Source organism: Epargyreus clarus, unplaced genomic scaffold (assembly GCF_041222505.1).
Source record: "Epargyreus clarus isolate Ecla_fem2 unplaced genomic scaffold, WU_Ecla_fem_2.2 ptg000014l, whole genome shotgun sequence".
In the NCBI taxonomy this organism is placed as follows: Eukaryota; Metazoa; Arthropoda; class Insecta; order Lepidoptera; family Hesperiidae; genus Epargyreus; species Epargyreus clarus.
In genome coordinates, this window is record NW_027332222.1 from 14,836,585 (window position 1) to 14,850,941 (window position 14,357).

General features: G+C 36.0%; 1 protein-coding gene across 2 annotated transcripts in view; it reads right to left on the minus strand.

The window, feature by feature from the left end:
• tow (target of wingless) overlaps positions 1 to 14,357 on the minus strand; it is a 114,939-nt gene that overhangs the window by 2,120 nt on the left and 98,462 nt on the right. For both annotated transcript variants that reach the window (XM_073079173.1, XM_073079172.1), the window contains 2 exons: positions 821 to 941; positions 80 to 137 (listed from right to left, as the gene is read on the minus strand). In XM_073079173.1, the coding sequence (XP_072935274.1) occupies positions 80 to 137; positions 821 to 941 (179 nt within the window). The remainder of the gene's footprint in view (positions 1 to 79; positions 138 to 820; positions 942 to 14,357) is intronic.

Genomic DNA, 14,357 nt, shown 5'->3' on the forward strand with positions numbered 1-14,357 from the left:
AAGAAAGTAAAAGATATGCATAAAACATTAACCTTTATTGTAGCGTTAAATTATTAATTCTATTTTCTTCTACCCTTACCTTTTCGATTTTTTCATCGAGCATCTTAAAGAAATCCTGTTGACTGGCTGATACCTCGCTGGAAGAGAAAAAAATAATTATTCACGTGGCTACGCTGGTATCAGATATTAATAGATCATTGTGCCAATTCTAATTCAATCGTAATTTTAAAATAGAATTATCGATGCGACTGAAATTTAGCTTCTACGGTAAACGCATTTTAATTTTATGACAAGAGTCTCGAATATCTATCATGTAGATTAAACTAATTTGTAGTCATGTATTATATTTATAACTATAGTTCGCAATAAAATACCGCGTCTAAAAAGAAAAAAGTTTATATTTAAATGCATAGTAAAATGTATTATTTGTCCTCATAATTTAATCCTAAAGAATTGTATAGCTATTTTCTTAAATAATAAATTCATCTGGTAATTAATGGTGTATCATTATCACTCCCACTCTTTGATCCACCATAAAGTAAGCTAATGATCTTAAAAGGGTGGATAAATTTAATATGAAAATACAGATTATAAGAATACAGTCTTGGTCCAGGTACAATTGAAGTACGGAGGCATCTCTCTGGTCTAACCTAGCGTAGGCACCAGTTGCAACACTTTATTCACTTGTACTTAGTTTTAATTAAGCTTTGCATTACAAAGTTTTGTAAGTGAAATTTGTTATGAATAAAGTTATTCTTATTCTTATCTAACACTGGATTTCCTAATGATGATAGATTTAAAAACATCAATATAATCTTACATGACAGGTGGATGTGCAGCGAGCGGCAGGATGTGCTTTCCATGGTCGTCTTCTTCCGTCTCGTCGGTGGTGGCGGCTCCGGCGCTACCCTCCTCCTCATCCGCCTCCTTGTCTGCTGCGCCTGGAAAATTGTTAAATAGTTGTGGTGATCTGGTTTCAAGAGTCGATTTGGTTCATCACAGATTTTAACCATAGATGTGCTTAATGACAATTGGTTGTGGTGACCTGGTCTGAGGAGTGGATTTGTTTTGTCACAGATTCAAACGGTAGATGTACCAATTGGTTGTGGTGATCTGGTTTGAGGAGCGTATTTGGTTCGTCACAGATTTCAAACATAGATGTTCCTATGAAATAAAGGTTTGTCGAATAGGGCTTGATATCGAGCGAAATATATATATATACACTTGTATTGTTTCTTACTTTAGTTGAAATTGGGCCATTACTTTCTTTTAATACATTCTTTATTTGATAATATTACAACTTAATACCTGAAATTCTCTTTATACCTATATAGACCTATGGTTATGATTCTAGATGATATGTGAATAGGCCACGTGTAACTTTTTTATATAGACATTACTAGTAAAATCTTACAAAAAACTTGTTCTTGAACATCAGAAAAGTATCCATAAAGTTTAAATTCAATTTTGCATAGAATTTAAGAAAGCCATATGTAATTTTTCTATCACACACCATTTGCTCGAATTCCCATTAGTTCCCGTTATGGGCAATCTGAAAGTTTCCCGGGCATTGTTCGGAATAAATTCCCATAATTCGTCTGCAGGGGATAAATATTGTCGTTGGCAAGGCGGCACAAGATTGATGACGTCACGTGTGCAGGGATGATTAATTTTTGAACAATTTCATACTATTAATTCTGTGGGCGACAGTATTTTCCCCAAACATGAAGTTGGAGAAAATAATAATTTAAACTACATAAGTTGTTACTTAATAGTTTTAAACAAACTATACTTAATAGATAGGTACCTGAATGACGATTAAGATGTATATGTCATAGAATGGTCTTAGAATTTCATAGTCGGTAAACAAAAAACACAAAATTCGAACGAACGAACTTTATGGTTCGAATCCGAAGGCACCACCGCCACATCTTTTTCTGCTTAATAACAGAAGTGTTCAGCGCTGCTGTATTCCGGTTTGAATGGTGTGGTAAGGGAAATATTTTTATCCGAGGTGTTCCAATTTAGTTTGGAAGCAATGCGTCTGTGACTAATCTCAGGTAGGAATCCAATCTCACATGGGATTGATTACAGTTGTCCATCAGGTAGACTATATGTTTGCTACTTCAATACTTAAGAAAAATATGTAACGGGAAAGATGTTTAACATATTTTCCTACAATTTAAAACATCACTTACATAAGGAAGAAACATTTAGCAAAGAATAAGTGCAAACGCAAACAGCGAACATTTCATGCATTACAGAATGTCCTCATTCGTGCGCATTCTAAAGAAAGTGTGGAAAGTGTGAGGCTTCCCTTTTAGCGCTTTGGGAACGCTAACTCAAAGCACCCAGCAATATCCAGTGACGTCACTGTGGAAGCTAATTTGACTGAAACCAGGTCGAGTGGGGTGGGCTAGAAACTAGAACTACATATCGGGGTCAATAGAGAATTGTTTGGCGTAATTAGCGGGACCTCTGGGTTTTAGGAGACGTGCGTGCTGGGAATAACTCATCGCTTTCTGGGAGATGTTTTCTCAGAAAAAGACAGTAATTAAGGTTATTGTTGATGATAGTGATAGTAAAAATAGATTAAATAAAGGAGATTGCTGATAATGTAGAAAAAGGTCTTAAAAACATTTCTGTAAAACATTATTCGTCTTTGTAAAGTAATAGGTATAATTTTAAAGATGTACTTGTAAGGCAGAACACGAGGCATTCCAACATACTCAGGTATCGAAAATGAGGTTCATTAGACATTTCGTATCAAAATCTCTTAGCTATGCAGTTCACTGTCAATTGCAGATCATGTGTCTCAACTTACGCATATGCAAGAGTAATCGTCGATGTGACGTCACTCGCTCCCAGCCATACTTTTTTACAGTTTACTAAACATTTTTAAATCATTATGTCAGATATGGACCCCAACTGCCAATTGCACTTGTTTAGTTGCAGATCATTCTTTATCCACGCATATGCAAGCCTAATCGTTGATATGACGTCGCTCCCGGTCATGCATATACAGCGGTGACGTGCCCAAGTGGCGTCTGTCCCGCCATAACGCATGACGGCACGCCACTCGTTTAGACATGCCATTACCTCGCTGACAGTTGCAGTTTATACTCGCTTGTCAGCTGTCTGTCCGTTTAAGTGTTTTTACAAATACTATTCAGTAACTTATAGTCGTCACAATTTAATAGGCCCATTTTGACACATGCCATCGCTAGGCTCTAAGCATGTGACATATAAATTGATAACCATCGAAACCATTTTTTACGACAAATCGATTACAACCACACATCGTATTGTATAAATTACTTAATATTTCGTAAACAGAATATTTATTCTATATTTTTCTAAATCATCTAAATATTCAATAAAAAGGAGAAAAGAAAATAAATTGTAGTGTAATTTAAAAATTTAATCCTTTTAAGACGATTAAATAAAGCATCGGTCGGAAACTCTATTTGTTTTTTCGTTTTATTATTCACTAAGCAACAAAGTTTTGATTATTTTATTGTTGTTATAATGAAAAAGGGATAAATAATTCGTTATTGCTAATTCTAAGTTTCGATTATTTGAAAATTAATCGATTATGGTTTCTTCCGAATGCTTTGAACCTGCAAGCTCTAACCGTCACTTGGTCGTAATTTCTCTACTAAAAAGTTCGTTTAAGACATTAATGACATTGGGATGGCATGTGTCAAAATGGGCCTATTAAATTGTGACGACTATAGGTTATTGGTTTTCATGGTCTAATTTTACATTAAATGGTAACCCTGAAATATGCTAAGCAATTTAATTAGTAATTTGCTATCTGGATAATTTATAAGTGACCTGATTATCTTAGTCATCAGGTGGGGCAACGCACTTGTGATTAGCTTCAGGTAAAACACCTGTTCTATATGAAGTTTTTATTTTCGATACGATAACTCATAATATCGATATTTTACGTTCGATACCGAAGCCAATATTTTACTTCCAATATTATCGAATTTCTAATACAATGTTACATCTCTAGTTTCTACTATAGTTTCTTAACTATGGAAATTATGAAAATGGTGTTTCAATACATGCTTTTTTTAGTGTTTGAAAGCTAATACGACGTAGAATTACATTAAATAATAAAAATAAAATAAAAAGCCTAGATTATTTTGAGGAAATTCACGATTACTGAAATTTAACCTAAAAAAATTGATTTCTTCACACTAATCTGACTATTTTTTTCTGGGAAGATAAACTTTTTTGTTTTTTTTTTTTCATGGATCAGTACGGCCTATAATTGGCATTCATTGTAATTTTTGTTTGAACATGATAACTCTTTTAGTTCAAAAGTTATAGCGATTTATTTACCTTAGGTGCACATATCCAAAAAAAACTTCAAAAGGTCGTAAAACCAAAAAAAAAATTTTCTTATTATTTTTTTTATTTTTTTTGTCGACAAAATGCGGTTTAATTTTACCTGTTTCAATATGTGCACTTTATGGAGATTCACCCTGTATACCTCATAATTGATTACAGAGTTAAGCTTCATTAAAGGGAGTTTCGCGAAGTTCCGAAGACTTACCGACGCCAAGTCATGCGCAAGTATTTTAATTGCTTCGGAAAACGATGTGCCGCATCAATTATTTTTCCGTGAATTTTAATATTTGTTTTCACGGCGGACATTGCAAATACGCTATGAACTGTTCAAGGTAGTTTAAAGAAAAGTATTACTTATAAATGCAACTGAAATTATATGAATACAATATTAAAAAAAATGATATCGCCATTTATTTTTCTTCGATATGATACCATTTTCGCAATCATTTAATATCCATAGATTACGTTCGTTATTATCGAATTTTAAATCCATTGCATCCCTAGTTTACCCTATACCTGCCTACTTTCTTAACTATGTGGTGTGTAAATTACGGAAAACGTTGTTTCAACATACCCGCCTCATAATTGCCCACAGAGTTAAGCCTTATTAAAGGGAGTTTCGCGAAGTTCCGAAGACTTACCGACGCCAAGTCATGCGCAAGTATTTTAATTGCTTCGGAAAACGATGTGCCGCATCAATTATTTTCCCGGGAATTTTAATATTTCTTGTCGCGGCGGAAATTGTAAATACGTTATGAAATGTTCAAGGTAGTTTTAAGATACGTATTATAAATGCGACTGAAATTATATGAATACAATATTTAAAAAAATCGATATCACCATTTATTTTTCTTCGATATGATACCATATTGGCAATCATTTAATATCGATAGATTACGTTCGTTATTATCGAATTTTAAATCCATTGCATCCCTAGTTTACCCTATACCTGCCTACTTTCTTAACCACGTGGTGTGTAAATTACGGAAAACGTTGTTTCAACATACCCACCTCATAATTGCCCACAGAGTTAAGCCTTATTAAAGGGAGTTTCGCGAAGTTCCGAAGACTTACCGACGCCAAGTCATGCGCAAGTATTTTAATTGCTTCGGAAAACGATGTGCCGCATCAATTATTTTCCCGGGAATTTTAATCATTGTTATCGCGGCGGAAAAGTTTTGTAAACCGTTTTCTTTTATTAAGGTTGTTCTAAGAAAAATATTAGAAATGTGATGTGTGGGAAGTATATGAGTATTATAATAATTATTGTTAAATAGTATATATTTAAATTACTATTTTAGACTTTATTTAAAGTCCTAACATAGAGAGACCAATCATCATCAACCCATTACTGTCCCACTGCTGGGCACGGGTCTCCTCTCTGAGTGAGAAGGATTAGGATAGTCCACTGTGCTGGCCAAGTGCGTATTGGTAGACTTCACATACCTTTGACATTTTTTTAAATAAATCTCTTAGGTGCGCAGGTTTCCTCACGATGTTTTTACCTTCACCGTTTAAGCATGTGATAATTAATTTCTAATACGCACATTACTTTGAAAAATCAGAGGTGCCTGGGATTTGAACCTTGGACCCCTCGATCGAGGGGCCGAGTTTCTTAACCACTAGGCTATCACTGCTTTTTTTGTATCCATGAGGCCACAGTTATCGCTAAAAATGGCCCCGTACATCGGCCGTTAGTAAATCCGAATCTGATTGTAAAACAAGTCGGTTTGCATCAAACTACACTACGCCCATTTTTTAGCAACAGACAAAGCGAGTTGAGTTCAAATGGAGCGGTAATGTGGACTTCGTTTCTGGATAATCGCTTCGGTAATGGTTAGAGACAGTAGGTATTTTCACTTCGTTTATTTTGGTCCTTTAATGATCGGTGTGACACAGTTTTGCTGTATGTCTTCTATTTGGTTGTGGTCCGATCCGTTTGGTAGAAAAAATGTTGTGGAGTCAATTTGTAAGTGGTGTCATGAAGGTGTCCAAATAAATTAGTTTTATTTAATTTCCGAAGTGTTTATACCCCGTTGGTTACTTGGTGATAACTGATTTACAGTCGAAGCAACGTCTGACATGGTTGGAAGTTGGATGGGTGACTGTTAGTGGCTAAACTTCATGCGTGTTTCCGTTTTTTGCAGGTCAGACTTTAGGTACCAGAGAGTAGCAGGTAGCAGAGCTTAAGCCTCGTAGGCCAAATAACTAGCATAGAAAGTTAAATTAATGGAATTTGGCCGAGATATAAACTTGGAACCCTCTGGGCGTTAAAAAGGTCGTCAAATGTTAATGATACAGATCTTGATGCTTTCATTTTCAAAAATTACAGGTCTCCGTTACAATACGCAATGACTGGCTCGTTTACGACAGGGTGACCATAAAGATTCGAGGACATCTTATCGGGACATTCCCGTTATGGGTCGTAAATGCGGTAAGTGACCACGAGTTCGATTAAATATGTTGGGATGGCCTTTTTAAATAACTTTTCAAAAGAAAAAGTTTTTGTCTTGTCTTGTTCTTGTTGTCTTCTTGGCTATGAGTACGCCGACGAGCCGCGTCTGACATATCAGAATTTTGTATTTAAAAAAAAAAGGTAATAAATGAGAGCTCAGGGAATTGTGAACATTTTCATAAATCTAAATTATTTTTGGCCTCGGTTTAAGACGAGAGCAGGACGCAAACCGAAGGTATTTATTTGGTTTCAGCTAAAAACAGTATCAAGTCACTGTAAATAATTTTAGTCTACGTGATATCGTAGATTTGTCGCGGATACAGCATCAGAATTGAAAAATGAAACCGATATAATCACTAAATCAATAGTTCATTTATTGTGCTTGATAACGAATACAAAATCTGCATACGTACTGATGAATGAGTATGGAAACCTGATCAGAGCAGCAGTACTTCACTGAGGGCAACGCCTTCTTCTTCTGCTTTATAAATCACATTACAAATCTGCATGAATAACTGGGCAGGAGCGCTTCAATATTAATTTCTGACATCCACTCATCTCTGATTTCTACAAAAAGGTAATATCCATCCTCACAAACTTTGGCCTTTATAATATTAGTAGCATGGCGTTAATTTTGCCCAAATTTGCTTGTTTTTTTCAAATTTGTTTGATGTTTGAAGACAGTGTCCCTGTTCTACAAATTCATGGTCACCCTAGTTACTAGCACGTTATTCAGAGACGTTCCATCAAGCTTATTAAAACCGTTGACAAGCATATCGGTTTATTGCGGTGTCCTATGTGTTTATAACGAAGCCATATCTCGAATATCGCTTTGGATAATGATATTCTAGTATATTATTAAAGTTATCGAGGGTATATTATTGACACCGTTTGAGATCATTATTTTGCTCAAAATAGTATCTTGCCAGCAATATTGTTATTTATTAATATTTATATTTTTTCAGACTAGTATTTGCCTGCAGCTTTCGCATACAAAAACACTTTTTTGAAAGTGACAGTTTTAACTCCTTTTTTAGGGTTCCGTACCCAAAAGGTAAAAACGGAACCATGTTACTAAGCCTCTGCTGTCTGTCCTCCTGTACATCAGTCAAAGGGCTCTATCTCCTGAACCGTAATATATAGACACTTGAATATTAAATGAAAATTTGATGGCACGGAACCCTCCGGGTGCAAATTCGACTTGCACTTGGTGAATTATTTATAAGTTCGCTGTAACAAATGAACCGCTCATGTACATCTGTAACCAATGCCAAATAGGCAAAATGGTCACCTCTTGTGTAAGTCAGCCAGCATCCACACTCTACACCAAAACGCAGAATTGACATCGAGAAAGTTTAACCACTAGCCTTTCACTTGAGGTTTCTTTTCTACAGAGGCTCTTACAAATTTTCAGTCACACAATTTCTTGTACTACTACTTGCTGTCCATATATTACTTACGTGTCTATTTCTTTGTTTAGTCTATGGTATTGACCGTGCAAATAAGATAAACGCAAGTTAACGTTCATGCCGGAAACAATAAGAGCGTGTAGAGCCGCTACGTGGAGAGTCACGTTCCAACACCTCTCAGCTAACGTAGAGACTCTACGGAGAGTAAGAGGCCTTTTCTGCAAGTTTATCTCTTTGTGTATAATATAGAGTAAGCGTGTATATTTTATGGATGTAGAGTAGGATAAAAGACAACAGTAATTTATTCGAAGTAATTTAAAAAAATAAACAAAAAAATTACAGATCAGTACATAGACTACATTTTTACAGACAATCTAACTATAGACCTATAACATAAAATAATGGTGTTGTCTTTCTGTACAAAATAATTTAAAGGTTGTACTTTTACCACGCTTTTATTATTTTTTTAACTCGATTTTTACCCACTTTGAACGTTACGAATAATTTAAAATTTCACAAGAACCGATGACAATACACGATTTTCATAATTTTATCCCACCAGGAACATCAGGAAGCAGGATTAACGATTTTAGCGTAGTTTTTAGTTTTCAAACTATAATTATAAAATAAGTAAGTCTACCAACATCCAGCAATCTACCGAAATGCTTCACGCTAGGAATAGGTGTAGTGGTGGCAAACAATTAAACAAAACAAATATACCACCTTCTAATAAACCACGTTGCTAGAACAACTCAAACATTCAACACCCACTTTTATAGCAAAAACTTAATTCTTTACACAATCGTGAACGGGTCAACGGCACCGCAATGGATTGCACATAGCATACTGCATAGACATCATAGCATAGAGCGCAAAGCATAGCATGCGCATATTGCGCATGGTCTGAAGCATTCTTTGCTTCAATGCGCTGCTCGCATGTCTATTACGAGAACTGGGTTAGTCTCGTGCGGTCTATAAAAATATATTAACCGTTTTATACGGGTTATTCCTTTCAGTCGTTTTACAGCGATGCCCTCGCATAATACGTGAGGTACTTTAGTTAACCCGTTTTAATACAATGTCCATATATGTTTTATTACTGTTCCAACATGTTTATTACTAAGTCCTTATTTACTATTAGCGTGAAGCGGGTATTTGTAGGTTTTACCCTTTAGTTTAACCTTTTCATGTCCCATTTCTGGTCTCAGGTCACCACGCTGCCCAGTGCAGACTGTGTTCTGGTTTGAAGGGAGAAATACTTTTCCGTGGTGTTTTAACTTAGTCCTCAGGAGTAGTGGCGTATCTGTCCCCGACCTTAGTTAGGAATATTTAATTCTATCTGGGGTCGATTACACATGTACATAGGCGGCAATAGCCACCTACCATAAGGTGGACTGCATGCTCGTCTGCTACTCCTATATTATAAAAAAGTGATAATAACCATTGAGGTGCCAATACTAAAAATTGTGTCACTAGCGGTCACTCATCCAACTTCCGACCGCGCCAGACGCTTAACTTTGTAGATCAATTGAGATCTTCATTAGCGGCAGGGCTTTGCGCGCTTCATAAATTCTGTTGCGGTATACTAAATAATGTACTTACTAGTGCTTAGAAATAATCTAATTTTTATTTTAATAAGAATTTTACTATTCGTCTATCTTCAGACGAAATTCCTGTCAAAATCCGCAAAGTTTTTCGAACGAAATACTCCATAAAACAGACAATCAAATGATTTTATATATTCTTCGTACGCAAATAATGTTAGAAAATAGAAGTTATTTTCATATCACAAACAGAAACGTCGACATTATTTATTTGTACTTGAACTGCGTATGATTCTAGGACGCGAATGTAATAAAATTATTGAGACGTACAAGCCATTCGGAATAAAATGGCTATTAAAGCCATTTTATTCTCCGCGTTGCAATGTTTAACAGTAACCCAGTTTCCACGAAACTGAACTCGACGGTTTCATTATGTAAATGCAAATCAGAAATACGCAGAATCCTGTGTTTCTAGAAATTTCTAGAAGCTTCTTGCAGGAAGCACTGAAATGGCTTAAAGTAATTACTTGTTTATGGGTGATTAAGGGTGTTCCCCTTTGATTTAAAGTTGGTATAACTATTTATGGCTCCATATTTTAGCTACCGTCAGACCTATTTCTGCCTAATAACTGCAGTGTTCAGCGCTTCTGTGTTCCACTTTGAAGGGAGATATACTTATCCGATGCGTTCCAACAGAGTCCTCAGGGACAGCATTGCATCTATGGCCAACCTCAAACCTTATCTAATCTTATCTAGGATTGATTGCAGATCTCCACGGATGACAGTAGTCACTTAACATCAGGTGGACTGCTCGCTCGTTTACCACTTTAATATTTAAAAAAAGCCTATTTAACTACCCTACCTCGAGTATAAATCCTTAAAAACTAAGTTTGAACGCTTCGTATCCACTTTCACTTAACTACAGCCTTAAAACTATATACAGTGTTTAACGGTTATGGTAAAAGATCTAAGAAAGGAACTGATCCTCCATACAACCGATGGAGCAGAATGGTAGAGTATTCCTGCAGTCCTTCTCGCTTTTCAATGTGATAGTACCATTTGTGGTTCAACTCCGGCGGCGCCACCCAGCCCAGGTGCCCAGCATTAGGCGCTGCTGTATTCTGGTTTGAAGGAGGCATACTTTTCCGAGGCGTTCCAGCTTAGTCCTCAGGGGTAGCGACGCATCTGTGGCCGACCTCAGGTAGGAATATCTAATCCTATCTGGGGTTGATTACAGATGTCCATGGGCGACAGTAGCCACTTACCATCAGGTGGACTGCATGCTCGTCTGCTACTCCTGTATTATAAAAAAGACCCGTGCCCAAGAATGAGACTTACAAACTAAAGGTTTATTCACACGAACCGTACGTCCCTTTAATCGGAATTTAATATTCCCGTTTTCCCTAACACGCCGGAAGCACATTGTGACGTAATTTGTACGGCTCGGATAACTTATGGGAACTTTTGTGAACAGCTGCTTGTGTTAGGAGAAATATTACAAATACGGAGTGTAATCGAATCGTTTGATACAAAGCAATGTGATATGGGTAATTACAGTACAATAGAATGAAAGTGGCTGTTGAAATTTTTGGGAATTCCTTTGTAGGTTTGTTTTAAGATTGAAGTAGAGAACCCGTATGATGGTAAGTGGCCACTGATGCCCATGGACTTCGGTGACCCGAAGCCGATTACAGGTGACACTTATCACCTCATGACAAATCAGCTGGCATACACTCCGGTATTTCTAGCGTAACAAAGTAAGAAACAGACAAAAATGGAATTTGATTAAAAGAGTGGATTAAAAATTGATTTAAAATGGATTTGTCGTAAACTATATATTCTTGCAGTTTTTATGTCGACTTAACGTTTTATGAAAAAAAAAATAAGAAGAAGAAATTTGAAGTAGGAATGCAAGGAATTCCACGATGATTTTTTTTTTACAACCCCGAAACGAATTGATCTAAATCCAACAACAAACTAAGATAATCAACAAGAAACTTTGCGTAATGAAGTTGTTAATCGTTGTAGGGGTGGGTCGTCGATAGTTCGCGTTCCTTTGAGTAGAGTTTCAAACAACAATTCGCTGTTGTTCGCACGATTGTGTCTGCTTTGTTGTTTTGTTTAATAATGTCAAAGGAACGGCTTCATTTCCGGTTTAATTTCGGGTGGTATTACTTCTTACGTTACTTGGTTTGTGTGTGTTACATTTGTTGTTGTTTGAAGGTTTGAAGATGGTAGAACTCTCTGTGGTTCGACTCCGGGGGCACCATCGCCATACCTACGTATATCGCCATACTTTCGTTCTATTTTGAAGGGTGTACTGAGGTAAAAATACTTATCCGAGGCCTTCCAAAATCCTTAGCTATATAGCTAGTTACAGTTAACAATGGGCAATATTGACAATTACTGCTAAAATATGACACTCTTAAATGTGACATTAAACAAACCATTTATTAAAAGTTTGGGTATTTGAGTACTCGGCTCAGTGTGTGTCCATGGTAAATGGGTAACCATGACAAATTAAACCATATTGTGAGACTAAAAGTTAAATAATTATACTTAAGTACTTTAAAAAATAAAAACCACGCTAAATTCGCAAAAGGTAAATCATTAATCCTGACGATCCCGATGACAAGAATGGGACAAAATTATTAAAATCGTATATTTTCATCGGCTCTTGTTAAGTGTTCAAAATTTTAAATTAATCAGACCGTTCAACGTAAGTAAAAATTCGAAAAGAGTCCGTTACATACATACAGGTCAAGCTAATAAAAGTGTGGTAAAAGAGGAAATTTAATAAAAACATACTTATAGCTATAAAGAAAAATAGCTAGAACCATTTCCGAGAAAGCAATTACAGTAAAATTGCTCGTTTTAATTTAATTACAAGATACGTATACCCAAAACTTCGTTTAACGAAGGTTGACTTTCATTCCACCAATTCGCAAACGCCCGAATAATGTTAAAAACCTTTTCTCTATCCCTTTTCGAAAAAGCCTTTTAAACCAATTCGCTGGTGGCAGCTCGTTATGCGATCAAACGCCACTTCGTTGTTGCGATGGGTTGGGAGTGTTATTCTGAAGACCAAAGTTTTTGACGTTCAACACTTATATTTTTTTTATAATATTGCAGTAGGAAATGAGTATGCAGTCCATCTGATGGTAAGTAGATACTGTCAACGTGGAGATCTGTAATCTGCCCGAGATAAGATTAGAATCCTACCTGAGGTCGGCCACAGATGCGCCGCTACCCCTGAGGACTAACTTGGAATCTCTTGGAAAAGTATATCTCCCTTACCACATCAAAAGCTTAGCGATGAAATACCAGATAGAGAGTCAAATTTTACGATTTTCTAAAATGTATCATGTCATTGATGATGACTAAAATGTATTATTTATATCCTAGAATTGAAAAACCGCATTTCAGCCTTGCCTTTCAGGGAGGTTTCGAATCCCACCTACCTACACCCTATTAGAAAAAAGTTCTCAAAATAATGTAATCCTTCTCAGTCTGAGAGGAGACTCGTGTCCAGCAGTGGGACAGTAATGGGTTGATGAAAATATATAATATGCATTCTACATTCTGTTATTAACATTCCTAAAGCATTTTCTTTTCGAAACAAGAACTCCCTTATCCAGAGCAATCGAGATGCTACGTATCGAGGTTCGAATTCGTGTTGGCATTTACAGAATCGCACTGTGCTTCAATAATTCCCTTTCGCAACTCTATCCGTACGAATTTGCAACGTGTGAAAAGTGAAAATGTAAAATAACGCGAATTTTGGCGAGTGTGCTGAATAGCTTTTTATGTGGAGAAACGTCTAGGGTTAGTTATGTGTAACGTTTTTCGCTTCGATTCTATATTGTTGCACAAGTTTGATCATAATGTTTCATTGTAAACGCATGTAATATTGTATACTTTCTATGTGTATGTTTAAGATCAATGATATGCATACATACATAGTATATACATTATATTATATACATATTGGAAGAAAATGATAGCATTTTAAATTACAGGCGGGCCTCCAAAATTATTTACTTGTGCTAATTACGGCTTGTATGATCTATGTAAAGAGTTCAGGATTCGATTCCCGGCAGATCAGCATTATTTGTTTTATATTTGGGCGTAGTGGTATTTGGTTTCAAATGTATATGTTCATAGCACCCATAGCACCCATAGCACAGGGAGTCTTATAATTACTATAAGTATAGAAAAAGTTTTAACCCTTACAATGTGAGCATACTTACTAAAGTAGCTGGCTTTATCAATAGGCTAAGCATTCAATCAGTTATTGTGAAAACCGTTTGAGTGAATAACTCGAAGAAATAATAGACGGTCGTCTTTTATCCAGAATTTGTCCCCTCCGTCGCTGAATTGGACTTAAACGTGTCTGTGGGCAGCTAGGGTTGCCAATCCATCAAAAACTGAAAGGGTGACAAATAAAATAACGAAAAATATATTTTTTTTATACGATACAAAGTATACGTTTGCTTGTCTCTGTGAAAAAAGTTGTATCTTAATTTTTATTTCTTTTGTATGTCAATATACAATTTATTGTGAACGAAAGACCTATTTCTGTCCACA